At 37.8% G+C, this 16,459-nt stretch overlaps 2 protein-coding genes across 3 annotated transcripts in view; one reads left to right on the forward strand and one right to left on the reverse strand.

Moving 5' to 3' along the window:
* Positions 1-3,263, reverse strand: part of LOC137293639 (E3 ubiquitin-protein ligase UBR2-like) — a 69,031-nt gene extending 65,768 nt beyond the window's left edge. The window contains exon 1 of one of the 2 annotated variants that reach the window (XM_067824308.1): positions 2,938-3,263. In XM_067824308.1, coding sequence (XP_067680409.1) covers positions 2,938-3,000 — 63 coding nt within the window. In that variant the 5' untranslated portion in view covers positions 3,001-3,263. The remainder of the gene's footprint in view (positions 1-2,937) is intronic. The other variant, XM_067824309.1, reaches the window with a different exon arrangement.
* A 3,737-nt stretch (positions 3,264-7,000) lies between these two features.
* On the forward strand, positions 7,001-15,678 carry LOC137293842 (uridine diphosphate glucose pyrophosphatase NUDT14-like). Its single transcript, XM_067824614.1, has 5 exons — positions 7,001-7,160; positions 7,819-7,862; positions 11,500-11,564; positions 12,731-12,944; positions 14,899-15,678. Exons 1-5 carry the CDS (start codon positions 7,074-7,076, stop codon positions 15,131-15,133), a joined length of 645 nt encoding a protein of 214 aa, XP_067680715.1. The 5' UTR covers positions 7,001-7,073; the 3' UTR covers positions 15,134-15,678.
* Positions 15,679-16,459: the final 781 nt, after the last annotated feature.

Raw genomic sequence — 16,459 nt, forward strand, 5'->3', positions numbered from 1 at the left:
AATTTGGGCTCAACAACATGAAGCTGACCCCATCATTTTTTTGCATACCCTGTTATAAAACGTGAAGTCTGAGTGAGTGAGTGAGTGAGTGAGTGAGTGAGTGAGTGAGTGAGTGAGTGAGTGAGTGAGTGAGTGAGTGAGTGAGTGAGTGAGTGAGTGAGTGAGTGAGTGGTTTTACACTGCTTTTAGCAATATTCCAGCAATATCATCGGGGAACACCCGATAAGGGCTTCACAAACTGTACCCATATGGTGTATTGAACCTATGTCTTTGGTGTGACAAGCACATGCTTTAAGCATTAGGCTACCCCATTTTTCACTGAAGCTAATAGAAGTACATCAAACAATTACATGATTATGTACCAATATGATGCTCACATAATATTTGAGGAATCTTAACTACAAATAATAAAATGACACATAAGCATAAAATCTACTTTGAATTGTTGTTGATTGATTTTTCTAGGCAGCTTTAGGGGCCATTTGGCACAGACTGCCTGAACATCAACATGGACTGGATTTGTACATTCTAATATGATCAATCACTGTAACTTGCTATTGATTATGAGTAAATCTGTCTGTGCTGAGGTGTGTATATATACCGTTAAGAAACAACCCTCAACCAGGTCAACTTGTACTTTCAGTTCTAGAACTCAGATTCAACGGATTATCTAATATAAAAACACATGATTTGTTTGTTTATTCAAATTTTATGTTATTTAGGAATGTTTTAATTTCTTAATATACTGATTACATAAATATTGCTCCTTTGCTGCATTGAAAACAGCCTGTGAAGACTATGCTAGAAAAGAGGACCTGTTTTCAAAAGCTAAAATAATTCAATTTAAGAATGAGATGAAAGGTTAATTGTCATAACGTAGATTTTAAAAACTAGGACTGCACAATATTACTGGTATAAGCTCAAAAATGCTCTGCAATCAATATATATTACAATACATTTTCTGACAACCTGTAAATTAGGTGAATATACAAGTTCCATGACTATCAGTATGGTTTAAGTTGAAATCTACACAGACTTTCATGATCATGATGACTGCTTTAGTAATTCATTTACTAAACAACATACTTTACACAGTGTAAATTGTATAAATAAGAAAACAGAATTCCTAACTATCCAACATAATTTCAACAACGCTGTTTCAAGAACTATTTTAAGAATTTCCAGAGTGTTAGTATGAAAAAATTAGGATCATACATAATCAGTGTCACTCTCTGCTAAACATTTTAGCTTCCGAAGTATCACAATACGTATTGGTACCTGAATTGAAATATACTGCCATACAATTTATTTGCCAATGATCAGAGGTATTTGGGGTTTTCTGAGTCCATTATCTACATTTGAGCATACTGAGTCATGGAAAATCCAGATATTATGCACAGCTAACCTGTATATTTATATGAACTAAAGTGAACTGCCAACAGTGATAACAAGCTTTGAATATAATATGGTGCTTTGTATGATGGTTGATTATTTCTTTCTTGTGCATGCAACAGGTAACTAAACTACGAAACGCGGTGGCTTCGAGGCCATTATACTGCACAACACAAGAAATGACACAACTCTCGGCACTAAAGCGCTCAGTTCATAATTCTTTGTTGTCACCAGAACTTCAAAAACATTCTCCTTATTAGTTTGTATTCAATCAAATTCAATCAAGTTTTCTGCAAAAATTTACACATCATACTTTGTTTGAAGATTTTAATTATTGTTGTTGATTGATCTGTTTCAGTCGGATCTGTCATTATGATTTGAAACTTCTGGTTGTTCATTCAAAATTGTTTATTTTCCAAGTTCACGGCAATATAATTGACATGTGTTTTGACACCACTAATAGAAAAAATATCTTAACACATGATTTTCTTCAAGAATGTGGGGAAATAGTTAATGATTTATGTTTTCATGCTGATCTGATCTCCAGCACAGAACAGTTGTGTTTATGAAGATGGGAGTCACTTCCATACACAATCTTTTATAGTATTATACATTGTACGCTGTTTCAATATCATCTTTGTAGTTTGCACAAAAATAACTTTTGAGAATGTTAAGTCTGCAGTCATGTCTACTATCTCTTGACTCCACATTTGCTAGACCAGAACACATTTTTTCACATGTGATATTGTCCATGAAAATAAGGATATCACACACACAATCAAAATCATGACACTGGGTAAATGTTACAGCAGAGACTATATAATAAATTGTATTATCTGGTCTCCGGTTACAGTAAACCCATACCACAAAGAACATTACATGTGACATCCATGCAGTGAATAGATGGCGTACATAGCATGATGAATAGCCATGTTAGCAATCAATATGCACATATGTATCATCATAATCATGGAGTCTTTTTTCTCTCCCATTATGCAGTGAACAATAGAATCTCAGAATTGTGTTGCTCATGATCACATGATGTAGTGATGCATACAATTTCAAAATAATGTTTCAGAAATATATATAGTGTATATTGAGATATGTGCGTAAAGAGAGTAAAACTTCACTGTCACTGGGTCTCTGAATTTTACACCATATTTCAAGTGCTATGTACATTATTTAGACCTATTATCACATAGAGGGATTTCGGGAAGAGCTTGGCATCTATATAGTGACTGTGACAATTAAGAGTCAAGTTTAATTCTACAGAGTAATTATCTGGTTTGCAGATGACATGACAAACAATTCATGAATGTACAATGATCGGGTATGAAACTGCCTTTTCAATATCTACTACAATCCCATAGTTTGCTAATGCATCTTTCGTTGGGATCGTATGTTTAAGGTCCTCATGTTGATTAGTAATCACAGAGTAATGTCACAAACTGGGTCACTTCCAACTGTCAACTGGTGCCTACAACCAAACCGCACTACTTATTAAAACCGCTCAATATTACAATTAAATAAGAATACGCTTGTTACCTCTTGGACTGTTCTTGCGTTAAATTCGTGTACAACTGTATGTCCACCTGTGATCTGCGCCATCCCTGTTTATTTTGATCAGAGAGTTTTCATTTGTCCTCCATCTGTTTCCCATTCGGTCAGACAACAGTCGCTTGTTTGGCAATCGCGATTGCGGCTACTTTGAATCGATCGTCTGCTGCTACACCGATGTTATATGAACTAATAGTATTATCACTATATGTGTTATATACAACAAATTGCCCATTAATTACATTAAACAGTTACTTCGTCACAAAGCACCATTTTCTGCAGTATTTCAGTTGTGTACGAAACTGCGGCTGAAATGGGTGCATCGAAAATAGGTACTCGAAATAAGAGCGACAAGTGAGAACCAGTAACAGGTTTCTCATAACTTCTTAACTAATATATTGCAATGGATATTATTATCATTATTCAAACACCATAGATGATACAAATAAGTGGGAAAGAGGAATACAGTTACGCAATGTAGCGTTCCTAATAACTTAGTGTCCAGTCTTTAATTAACTGCTTCACAATAACCTATTAATTTTGGGAATTAATCGAAAATAAACCATCCAAATTAATAGCGCTCAACAACCATGAAACTGTGCCCACTATTGTGTTCATGGCTATGTTGCCCAGTGTGGTCAAATTTGTGCCTACCACTTTAGCTCACATGAGAGACCATACGGTCTCTGCTCACATATTATCTTCAAGTAAATATTACAATTCAGTAACGAATCTCGTAAAAATCTCTTCATATGGTTTAGCATTAATAATAGGGTATTAAAAGCATCTTATAATACAAAATCTCATCGAGTTTACATTATATCATATTTACCTGTAATAACTAATATCAAATGTCATGAGTGTACTCATGAAATCCGAAATCCTAAATGAAAAGTATCATTTGTAAATCTAGTTTCTAGTAGCAGGCCAATTTGTCAAAAAATTGTCAGACAATAATCTAATGCCTAAATCAAATTTAAATTTAAAACTATAATATTTCCTCTAATTTCATTAGTTTCCGAAGTCACATTTCCTATGTTACCAAGGGCAGATAATGCTTTCATAATAACAGTTTCATGTTTGCGCGATTTTTGTACGTTCCCGGACACCGTTTCACAACGCACGAGGGGACGAAATCATAACCGAATGGGCACAGAAGAAGAACGATCGTCTGCAACGCCTTCTTGTCGTCGGAAATATATTTCTGTATGAGAATGATTTTCCCCAACTTTGACAAGATCGAAAAGGCACAAAAATGATTTGGGGAAACAGGGCCTAGATTTTCGAAGCTCTCTAAGATAGTCGTAAATTAATGTTAACGTATGACACTTGCGTCTATCTTAGCTCTAAGAGAGCTTAGAAAATCTAGGCCCAGCACCATAAATATTGATATTTATCATCAACATAAAGGAGATTGAATAAATAAATAAATAAATAAATAAATAAATAAATAAATAAATAAATAAATAAATAAATAAATAAATAAATAAATAAATAAATAAATAAATAAATAAATAAATAAATAAATAAATAACCCATTTCTTTCTCATCCATCCTGTATCTGATTAACACAAACATGCATGCATACTACGACTCAGATTTAAACTACAATGTCATTTTGATCCATTATTCTGATATTCGTATACATTTTTATCTCTACCTATTGGCCGCACATAATTAAACGTAGGCTGATGTATTATACAACATTATCACACAATCTACATTCGTTACAAGATTTCCACATACATTCTCTTCGAAAGCAAAGCCCCGATAGACACACCACGACTATATCAACCTATAGGTATCTACTTATATTTGTCAACAATCTACGTTGACCGTTATAAAAATGAATTGTGCCGTTCTTGGGCATACGTATACAACCTGTCGTATGAAAGCTTTCCATTTTGTCTTTCCAAACCGTTCCATGATTTCTCAATTGTATTTCTTTCGGAAACTGTCCAGGATTTCCTACCTGAATTTCTTTCTCAAAACTACCCAATACCTCATTAGATAGGCACTGCCGTTCAGATAGTAGACACATGTAACATTTGTTATATATATGATTACACTTTCTCAGTTAAGTACAGATTCTAGTAGATTGTCGTACAGACCCTGAAGTATATATGTCCAAGAAAGCCACGTAAGTCTAGAAGATATGGCAAGTCTAGATTTCCTTAGCTTCAGGAAGTGAAGAAAGTCTCAACGCTCCATTTAATTATATTATTTTTTTTCTCTATGAACGTTTTTTTTCAGTACAATATGTTCAATTCAGAGACTAGCTGTTAGTCTAAGTTTCTAGCACATTTACTGAGTCCCATTCGGGGACACAGACACCACCAGCACACAAAGCCAGACATCTCAATGAAACGCTGATCATAATCAAAACAACATACCAACTCTGAGGTTTTGCAGAATTTTGGTCCAAATAATAAAAAAAGGTTGTTTAACAAACTATCATTAAAATATTGACACAGTTCAGTATTTGTTACGAGGGGTGTGTGCAGGGAAGGGCACAGCGCGGTGTTCGAGAAAGCATGAAGACTGTTCAGAACAGGTTAATGAATGAATAACTTTCTCGGCACTTGTGGTGCGCCCCCCTCTGCACTCCCCTACCCACACCCACATCACCACCCATTGTATTGCTGGAATATAAAGCTTGTGAGGGAAAATCCTTTACTTCCACCAGTCCCCACCTAAAATATCAAAATGAACAGAATGGGTGGCGGTGGTAGTTTTTGTAGGTTGACACGCTAAACAGCAGCGTTCGAAATGCCTGCCTGCCCGGGACGGGTTATTTTCAACACTGACTGCCAGATTCTCAAATTTTCCTGCCCGACGGTGGAGGTAAAATTTAGACATTTGTATATGTAAAGATATTTATCGGTAGGTAAGTTTTGGTCAGGGCTGGGAAAGTTTTCATCTAACCAGCGCTGTACTCTGGCTAAAATTGTTGAGAGTTTCATACCCAGTGTACAGAATTAAACCCAACATACAGACGTTTTTCAGACTGGTCTCTGTGTAAACAAAAGATCATTAGACTAGAAATAGCCGCCGAAACACAACAATGATTGCTGTATCAAATACTCCTGAAGACAACTAATCGCTATTTCTTGTGTTGTTCAATTTCTTATCTTTTCTGTTAATACAATGATTTGTTCTTTTTTATTTTGAACAACGAAACACACATGATGCCATTATGTGAAATAAGCAAAAACGAACAAACAGACAAACAAATAAAAACAACAAAAAACAACAAACAAACAGACATCAGGGCAGGTAATTGCAAAACGTTACCAACCCTAAAGGATTTAACCAGACCAGATCTGGTGAATTTACCCAGATGAATGGAACATCTAAAATTTAGAAGACCAGTAAATTTAGACCGTCCGTCTGATATCTACCTCATCTCGGGTGGTCGGACGGGTCTTATTATGTTTCCTACACTGATTAATAATGCCGTGTTATGTCATATTCAAGTCATATGATTGACATGTGGCACAATAAATAAGCATTACAATCCGTTTGAGCTGACATTTTAAATGCTGGTAAAAAATAGCAAAGGCAAGATATTTTATGGATGACAGCCTTTTCACTTTGCCATGATGCAGTGTCTCTGTACAGATCCTTACACAGTTGTCAAATGCAAGCGTGATATGTCTCACTGCTCGTTCTCGGCAGTTTATTTTAAAACATTCGCCTGCCACAAAATCTTTCAAACTAGGATAATGTGAATTCTGTTACATGTCTAATGAGCCGAAGGATCAGAAAGAAAATGGTCACTTTATTTCTATTCCCCATCTGTTTGCTTTGCTACTCCCTTCATATTTTACAGATGTTGATGCTAATCTCTCACGTTTGGTATGCAAATGAATTATTGAAACACTAACATGACTCATGGGCATATAAACGCAAAACATAGAAAGACACTTGTTTAAAAAAATCGTAACAGCTTTAATATTGGAGAGTGCCAAGTTATCCCCGAAGCAAACAAAAGAATCTCGACTTCGCAACACGTTTTCTAACCGATGAACTGTGTAGATGGATTTCGAACAGTCGTATAAACACGCCTCGCCTGAATGTATTTGTTTGGGCGATCTGGTTGAGTGAGGAGGGTTTCAGTTCTCATGAAAATGGATGACATCAAGGATGTCAATGTCTGTCCTTGTTCAGAATCTCTCTACATAAAACCAATGAAGATTAACTATAAACAGGTTGACTGTCTTTTCTCCTGAAACGTTTTCCGTTTTGGCAAGGCAAAGTGTTGGCACAGTGCTTCAGAGTGCTTCACGTTTGCAAACTTTTGGTTATGTCACCTCAATATTTAACTGTATAACAGACTTTGTAGATGTTTCTGCATGTATATGGCGATCCCTATGAGACAATATAATCTGTTTGCAGTATGGTGGTTACTAGGGGTTGATAATATCATTATAGCTACAATTTTTATTCTATGAGGAAGTATAAATTCAGAAATTCTTGTATTGTTGAACTCCATTGCAAATTGTTGGACCCTCAAACATACACTTTCTTCTTTGTATACTTCAGAACAATGAGATTCGTTCTCAGGACATTATTAAAGAGCACGACGAGTAAGTTGTAAAAGTGGATTGCCTGAAACTTATTAAAACAAAGTGCAAATTACATGGAATCCATTTCATGTCTTCAGTTAATGTCCCACTACTGCAGATTGAAAGCTCAAACTCAGGACAAATTTTAATCTTTAGCCAATGTGACCTGACATTCAGGATGGCAGATGGAAGTCTTGAATTATTAGTTACCTTAGTGAGGTTGTGATAGAGGAACTGGATAGGAAAGAGAGCCAGTAATGAATTTACACATCTTAAATACCATACTATGTTATGTTTTTAGAATGGAATACAAAAAGCATGGGATGCTATGAAGGTTCATGATAGGTACGTGTTCAAACATTTGTCACTTTACCATGGTGTCCCTACTGTAATATTGCTGGAATATTGCATAAATTGGGATAATAAATCTCAACTCCCTTTACCAAAGTGTAGCATTTTGTTGTTCAGACTTGCATCTTCAGCTTACCAGAAACCAGTGATTCTGGGGTTGAATCTCATTTTGCTGCCATTATGTTACTATGTGTATCAGCACCATGCTGTTGCAGCTAGGTGACATTAAAGTGGTAAAAATCTTTGATAAGCATCACTTTGGAATTTTACCTGTATTGGACAGATGAGTATGGTTTGATGTGTGTTTCATCAATATTCCAGTAACGTCAAGGCAGGGGACACCAAAAATCGGCTTCACACTTGATACCATCACATATTGTGGGGAGTGCCAAACCCTGACCTTTGGGGAGACGAGGGAATGCTGTTGCCATTAGGCTACAATTGGACCTGTCATCCGTATTGATCTGACATCATGTGAAACTGGAACACCGTTCATAGCAGTGTTAAAACCGCACTCTCTTTAGGGTAGGACATGGCCCCAGTTGGTTGTGTACCCATTGCAGTGGTGGTGTATCCGAATGATTAAGGAGTTGACTTGTCTTGGTGAAGACCTGGGTTCGATTCCCCACATGGGTACAATGTGTGAAGCAAATTTCTGGTGTCTTCTACCATGATATTGCTGAAATATTGCTATAGCAGCGTAAAACTAAACTCATTCACTGTATGCCTTCTGCTGTACGACGAAGCTGACGACTGAATGGTTCCTATGTGTAACCTGATGCATGTATCCATACAACTTTCTGTATCGAGGCCACTAATCTATTGCCCTTACCTGAAAGTGCTGATTATTAAAAGTCAGTCTTGATACAGCTGAAGAGCTGCTGTCTGCTACGTTCAGCCTGTCAGTCTCATCAGTTTAAGGCTCATCACTTTTAAGGTGGTTAAAGTGTTTGCTTGCCACATGGGTACTACATGTCACGCCCATTTTTGGTGTCCTCTGTTGTGATAGACCCGTGAAGGTCCGGGGTAGAATAGGCCTTCAGCAGCCCATGCTTGCCATAAAAGGTGACTGCTTGTAGCAAGAGGGTGACTCAAGTGGTCAGGTTCGCTGACTTGGTTGGCACATGTCATCGGTTCCCAATTGTGCAGATTGATACTCATGCTGTTAATCACTGGATTGTCTGGTCCAAACTAGATTATTTACAGAATGTCGCCATATAGCTGGAATGTTGCAGAGTGCGGAGTAAAACTAAACTCATGCATTCACTGTTGTGATAAGTCTGGAACATTGCTTTAACTGGCATAAAACCATGCTATTTCATTTCAACTTTAATATTGTAGATATGAATGTTCTGTTTTACATACACTTCTACTTGCCTGCAACTATTTCCAGGCATTTATGACACTGTGTGTATGTGTGAAGGATATTTGTGACCCACTTAATTAATGCTTACTTTTGCTGTAGAACTCGACAGTCATGTGAAAAACATGCAGTTTTCCTCTGCTGAGTTGTACCCATTCACCAGTCTAGGTAAACTTAGTCTCAGTGGTATTTGTTACATTCCACCACTCAGTCTAACAAACCTTAGCAGAAGATGACCTATGACCATCCAATCAATTAAGAGACATTTAAATAGATTTAACCAATCCGACAAAGGCTACTGCTTAGGGATGGGAGGGACTTACAAAATATTCAGGTCAGTGACACAGATCTCCCCAGAAACAAAAATTTGACCTGCAGTATATACACTTTGGGGTTTCTGTTGACATGGTTACCATTAGCTAATATTTCTGCAAGATGACACCCTTAAATATTGCCAAAAACACTATTTTCAGCAACTGCTTACTCACCGCTGTTATGATTGTAACATGCGCCATGTGCATCACCCGGAAGATATCGTACGCTAAATATGCATTCAGAATCATTCCGGTACGAACATTTTCGAGATAAAAGTTCAAAAGATATTGGCGAATGTCCACTTTCGCGATTTGGTAAGCTTTGTTCTGATTGGTCCATCTCAAAGGTTACCTGACGCAACCTCCCATGAGGTTTTGTTAGACTCAGTAATGGAGTGTAACTAAAAGTGCGGAGGATAAGTTTACTTAGACTGGCACATTCACATTCCAGAAACCTGTCAGTATGTCTGTTGGTTTGAACTGTCATAGAGCTGTAGTACTGCAGAGTGTGGTGTGAGTGAGTGACTTGTGAAAGCAACATTCTAGCAATATCATGGCAGGGGACACTAGAAATGGACTTCACACATTGTACCCATCTGAGGAATCGAACTGAAGCCTTGATCATAACGAGTGAACATCATAATAACCAGACAACCCCACTGCCCTGAGTGTGGCATTAAACAGCAATCAAACAACCACCAATCCAAGATTCACCCTGTTTATATTTTCAGGTGTGTCTGCACCTCAGGTATGGGTTTTCAGTAAAACAGTAAATTCTGAGACCACATCACTTGGATATTCTCCCTCATATCATGTTGATATGCCATGTCATAATATAACTCAAATACTGTTAAAATGTTGAAAGATCTACCTCACCAATATATATCTGGGTCATGTTGGCTAGAGCAGTATTGTTATTGATAGCCTGTTATGTGAATCGAGAGAGAGAGAGTTTATTGCTATGTCAACAATCTCTCAGCCTTTCGTGGTCATTTCTTGATATTGATATACTGTAATTGGAAGCACTGTAAGATGAAATGAATTAATATTGTAAACATGAATTACTATTCTAATAAGGCAAGTAGTAATGTTACTTTTTTTGTGGGATACTATACCAATAGAGGTTGTTGAGAGTTAAAGCATTCACACTGAAGGTCCAAGTTTGATTCCTACATGGGTACAATGCATAAAAGACATTTCTGGTGTTCCCGAGTATATTAAGTAGCAGAATGAAACCACTCTCACACACTCACTGCAAATATTTTTGGTATAGAGATTTATCATCCAAATCTCTGCTCCACAGGCGATATTGCTTGTGTGATATCAAACAATATCTCAGAGGAGATATTGTTTTGACTGAAGATTTGGAACAATGCCCTGACAGTGCTATGATGTCATGACCTTGATGACATCACAACAATATGACATTGTCAAACTGCAAGTCTAATGGCAGGACCGTGTTCAGCGATGAACATTTTTCACAGAAAACTAATAAAGTGTGATTTTGTTATGATAAAAAAAATCTCCTTGTGTCCTCTGATGTCAAGTGTATACACACTCATTCATAAAAGTGAAAATATCCTTAGGAAGTTTCAGATATTTGTAACTTTATCTACTAGTGTTGGTATAATAGATATCAGAAGCCTTTTGGGTGAGAATCTATGTATCCTCTATCATGACAATGAAGATTATGATTTTAGAACAGTTTAGAACACTTTAGAACAGATGTATTAACATATGATGTATGAAAATGGGACTGAATTATGATATTGTGGGTGAAGTGGGAGCTGCTGTTCTTTTTATTAAGTAATTTCTTTCTGAAAATGAGAAAATATGAAAAAGTATTTGGCTAAAGGTCCTTCCTTGATTTTGCCAGTTAGGCAGTAAGACATCATAGTGAAAAGGCTTCAACCAAAGGATGAGTTACTAGTATTCAGCCATGTTTCTGTTTCAGTGTGGTGATTGTGGTGTTCAACAAAACAAGAAACGTCTTCATTTTAGTGAAGCAGTTTCGTCCAGGTAAGTGGATTTTGTTTACTCCCAGTGCTACAGATAAGGGGCGCCCAAAGGTAATGTATGCCTAATGCTCAATGACATATGACAGAATATAAGATTTCAAGTGTATAATGTATGCACTATAATACCTTTGTACATCTAACATACATAAAATTTCATAGCTGAAAAGTTGTTTAATATTATAAATAACAAACAACTTCAATATCACAAAAATATATCAGTACTCCTTCAAAATATCCAGTTCACCCCCTCTCGCAATATGTGGTGTAAGTACACCCACACCCCCCAAGAATATCTGGGGCCCTGTAATCTGAGCCCAGTGACTGAGCTGATCACAGAAGTATAGATAAGTGAGCAGGGGTGCCCAGATGCCTCCCTTGGGTTTGACAGGATCCTGTGATTGTGGTTTTGAATCCTGATTTGCCATGATATTATATATGTCTGCCAGCACCATGCCTGAGTTTGTAGATATTAATTCACTTGTAAACATCTCTGCCCTGCATTAGGGCTGCACTGATTTGGTTTGATTCATCTTAAATCAAATCTGATACTTTAGTTTTGAATTTCGATAACCATTTATCACTATTTCGATACAATATTTGAATACCTACATTGTCGGTTTAAATTATTTCCACACAACTAGAACGTAATTTTGACTCCAGCCAAATGAGCAGTTTCCAGTGCTGAAATGAAGCGAATTGTAATTGTTGACACTGGGCTAATTATCCAGTGAGAATTGTTGTTAGCAGATATCACCAAGTTGATGATGGCTTTCAGGATAAAAAGCTGACACTGTGAGCTAAATGAAATCTGATATTTTTACTTGCATAAGGAATCAATTCGAAAGTGATTGAATTGCCTGTCCTATACAAAAAAAATCTAATCTAATCATGGTCTGGGTGAATCGTTGCAGACCTATTCACATCAACATGGGCATTCTAACCACATTAAACTGACTAGCTGTTATCTGACTGTAATACAGTGAAAAGTGGCTTTAAATCCCAACTGATTGTAATTAAATCTGGCCTGAAAGAATTGCAATAATGCAAATGTATAATTGAATCTCTTATTATATATGTGTAGTTATTTGGTACTGTATGATCCAAAAAGCAAATGTGAAATTCTTACCCACCAGTGAAAGGAGAGTGTCTAGTATTTGATCATTTCAGCTATATACCTCACCTGTGCTGAACCTGAGGAGAAAGATGGCCTAACAGTCATTGACACTACCAAATATCCAGGATCTCTTGGTGTCACTTATGAACTTTGTGCTGGCATCATTGACAAGAACCACAGCACGGAGGAGATAGCCCAGATGGAGATACTTGAGGAGTGTGGCTACAAGGTGCCCCTTGACAGCATAGAGAAGGTGGCTTCATACAGGTGAGTGACATGGTGAAGATAGGTACAGGTGCCCCTTGACAGTATAGAGAAGGTGGCTTCGTACAGGTGAGTGACATGGTGAAGATAGGTACAGTTGCCCCTTGACAGCATAGAGAAGGTGGCTTCCTACAGGTGAGTGACATGGCGAAGATAGGTTCAGGTGCCCCTTGACAGCATGAAGAAGGGTTCTTCCTGCAGGTGAGCGACATGGTGAAGATAGGTACAGGTGCCCCTTGACAGCATAGAGAAGGTGGCTTCATACAGGTGAGTGACATGGTGAAGATAGGTACAGGTGCCCCTTGACAGTATAGAGAAGGTGGCTTCGTACAGGTGAGTGACATGGTGAAGATAGGTACAGTTGCCCCTTGACAGCATAGAGAAGGTGGCTTCCTACAGGTGAGTGACATGGCGAAGATAGGTACAGGTGCCCCTTGACAGCATGAAGGAGGGTTCTTCCTACAGGTGAGCGACATGGTGAAGATAGGTACAGGTGCACCTTGACAGTATAAAGAAGGTAGCTTCCTGCAGGTGAGTAACATGGTGAAGATAGATACAGTTGTCCCTTGACAGTGATTGACTTGATTTGATTTAGGTTAACACAGTGTGTCAATATTGAACAGAAACTTCATTGATTATGTCAGCCTTGATCTTGTCCTGACAGTGTGGACATCTAGTATACCTATGCTGTTTTATCAGCTGCATACTGTAATTGGGTGGCCATGACAAGTCACCCACTGTGTGTGAATTCAGGAGCAGATAAGATCACAGTGGTTTTGATTGGATGTTGTTTTATGACACACTCAGCAATATTCAAAATGACGGCTGTATGTAAATGCTGTCTGAAGCCAAAGACAGTGGTGTTATCACACTGAAATGAATGGACAGCTTTTTATGAAATGGGTACGAAAACAACTGGTACTGGCTTTGCCGTCAAAGAACTTAATTGTCAGGGACAGTGTTCCATATCATAGTGTCTTGGATCCTTATATGAAAGCCCCAACTTCAAATTCAAGGCAGTCCGAGATGATAACATGGTTAGAAAACCATAATGTACCATTTCCACGTAACACAACAAAACCAAAACTTTATGAAATCATTAAAATCAACGAAAGTGTACCTGTGTATAAAATTGACCAGTATCTGAAATCACAGGGTCATGATGTCTTACATTTGCCTCCTTATCATTGCAATTTGAACCGGATTGAACTGATGTGGGATATCATCAAATCTGACATTGTTCAAAATCTAGTCCCACGAATGCATGGCTAAGATTTCATAAGACAGAAATCAGTTGAGAAAGTTGAAAATGCTGTGGATCAGTACTGGCTTCAAAGCAGTTTACAGCAGTCTACAACAGGCACTCTGATGACTTTGACAGCAGCCACTCAGAAGCACATTGTGATGACTTTTGATACCATCCTGTACCGAAAACGTCAACATCACATGTACTTCTGGTTTACCTAGCTATTACCTCAGCTGTTGCTACACCCTTGTCACAAATCTTGCAGTATCGAATGAAAATAATGATGGTTTGTTGAACAACTTTGATATTTAGTTGACAAAAAATTCTAGCAAAATTCTGCAGTCAGTGTGTTTTTCCTATTTACTTTGGCATTAGTTTGAGTCATTTATGATTATGTGTTTTGGAGTTAGAGAGCAATTAATTGGGGAGATTTTGACTCAGATGGACTGTAACCTTGATGATTATGTTGCATGTTAGCTTGTTTGCATCATCCTGGTTTGATTATTTATAGACTGCAAAGATGATGTTGACTGACTCATTTATCACATTGCATCCATCACTCAATCCTTTCACTCAGTTTTCTCACATTTTCTCTCACTGAAGTGCCCATTAGCTTCCCTAAAGGAACTCTTGTTAGGCAATAAACTAGATTACTGATTAGAGATATGTTCTTTTTTATGTTTGTCTATGTTTATTATTAATTTTGTTCAGAAATGGAGTTGGAACAACAGGATCTGTTCAGACAATGTTCTTTGTGGAGGTGACTGATGCAATGAAGGTGGGCGAAGGAGGGGGTGTGGCACAGGAGGGGGAGATGATTGATGTCATAGAAGTCCCAGTGAAGGAAGGAAGAGATTTCGTCAAAAATGAGAAATATAATATTCCATTACCAGTGTTATTTGGCATCAGTTGGTTTTATGAGAATAAATATAGCCTGTATTGTTAATATTCATCTTCAGATCCATGTTTGTCATCTTCTGACATCTGACTGAAGAATCATGTCTGCTTGTCATGGGTCCGAAACGGTGATTTGTATGCTATTGAATAGCGCCACACTCATAAAAATCCATAAATGATGTGGCTGCAGATGATCTAGTGATTGAATCAATGATCAACAAACCAGACAGTTTGGATAGGATGAAATGCTTTTCGCTTTGAGCAAGATATTCATCTTGGAATGGCACTATGTAAGTGTGTGTTATATCTTATAAGTCTGTGACACTGACCAGTCCTGTTGGTTGATCTTAGCACCCACGAAAGGTTCCTTGAGACATGTTCCACAGGGGAATCCCATGTGTTCCAAAGCAAATGCAGCAGGTTCTGATTCATGTCAAACAAGGTTGCAAGATATGAATGCCCAGACGTAAGACTGACATGTATTTAGTACCATAGTGTTATGTCTGACCTTTTTGTAAGGCTTTGTATTTGATGCCATGTATTCTATGCGGAAAAGTGAACATGAATAATAACAGAATAAAGATAATGATTATCTGTAGTTCTTGTTAACTTGCTTAGGACACTGTTAGAGGACTTGTCAGCAGCAAGGGTCAGTAAAGTCTGCCTGTTACATTGGATTCCCAATTTGACAAGCCTGAACCATTGGGATATCCAGGTAGTAACTTTTATTTTATTTATTACTTAGCATTGTTTTTCCCCTCAGTCATTGGATGTGAGTGTCTAACGGGACACTTATCAGTGTCAACTACCTGCGGATCATACAACCCTTGCAGCCACAAGACTTGCATGTGTTTTATGTAAGATATCTATATACCTGAATATGTATTGTCAGTCTACCTTTTCGGACTGGAACCGCAAGTAAGTCACTCAGCATGCAACAGGAGAACAGCTTCTATTCTAACCAACATATACTGTGGGCTGTCATGCCATTGTAAACAGCAATGGGGGAACATGTTGTTTCAGGCCAACCTTCGCTCCTGTCAGTCTGAAATTAAATTATTCAAGGTGAGTGAGTGGGTTTAGTCAGCAATATTCCAGTGGCGGCGGTCTTTAATAACTAATCTGGACCAGACAATCCAGCGATCAACAGCATGAGCATCGACCTGCGCAGCTATGACGTGTCAACCCAGTCAGCGAGCCGACCAGCAGGATCGGGGGGTCAGACTCACTGACTTAAGTGACTAGGTTGACACGTCATCCCATTTGCGTACAACAATGCTCATGCTGTTTATCACTGGATAGTCTGGTCCAGACTCCATTATTTACAGACCGCCATCATGTAGCTGGGATGTTGCCGAGTAGAACAACATCAAAC

Source organism: Haliotis asinina, chromosome 8 (genome assembly GCF_037392515.1).
Source record: "Haliotis asinina isolate JCU_RB_2024 chromosome 8, JCU_Hal_asi_v2, whole genome shotgun sequence".
Taxonomy (NCBI): Eukaryota; Metazoa; Mollusca; class Gastropoda; order Lepetellida; family Haliotidae; genus Haliotis; species Haliotis asinina.

Coding starts and splice junctions, on each gene's coding strand:
- LOC137293842 (XM_067824614.1), top strand. CDS start 7,074: ATGAAAATGGATGACATCAAGGATGTCAATGTCTGTCCTTGTTCAGAA. Junction 7,161..7,818: donor TGAAGATTAACTATAAACAG/GTTGACTGTCTT, acceptor TTATGTTTTTAG/AATGGAATACAAAAAGCATG. Junction 7,863..11,499: donor GCTATGAAGGTTCATGATAG/GTACGTGTTCAA, acceptor TTTCTGTTTCAG/TGTGGTGATTGTGGTGTTCA.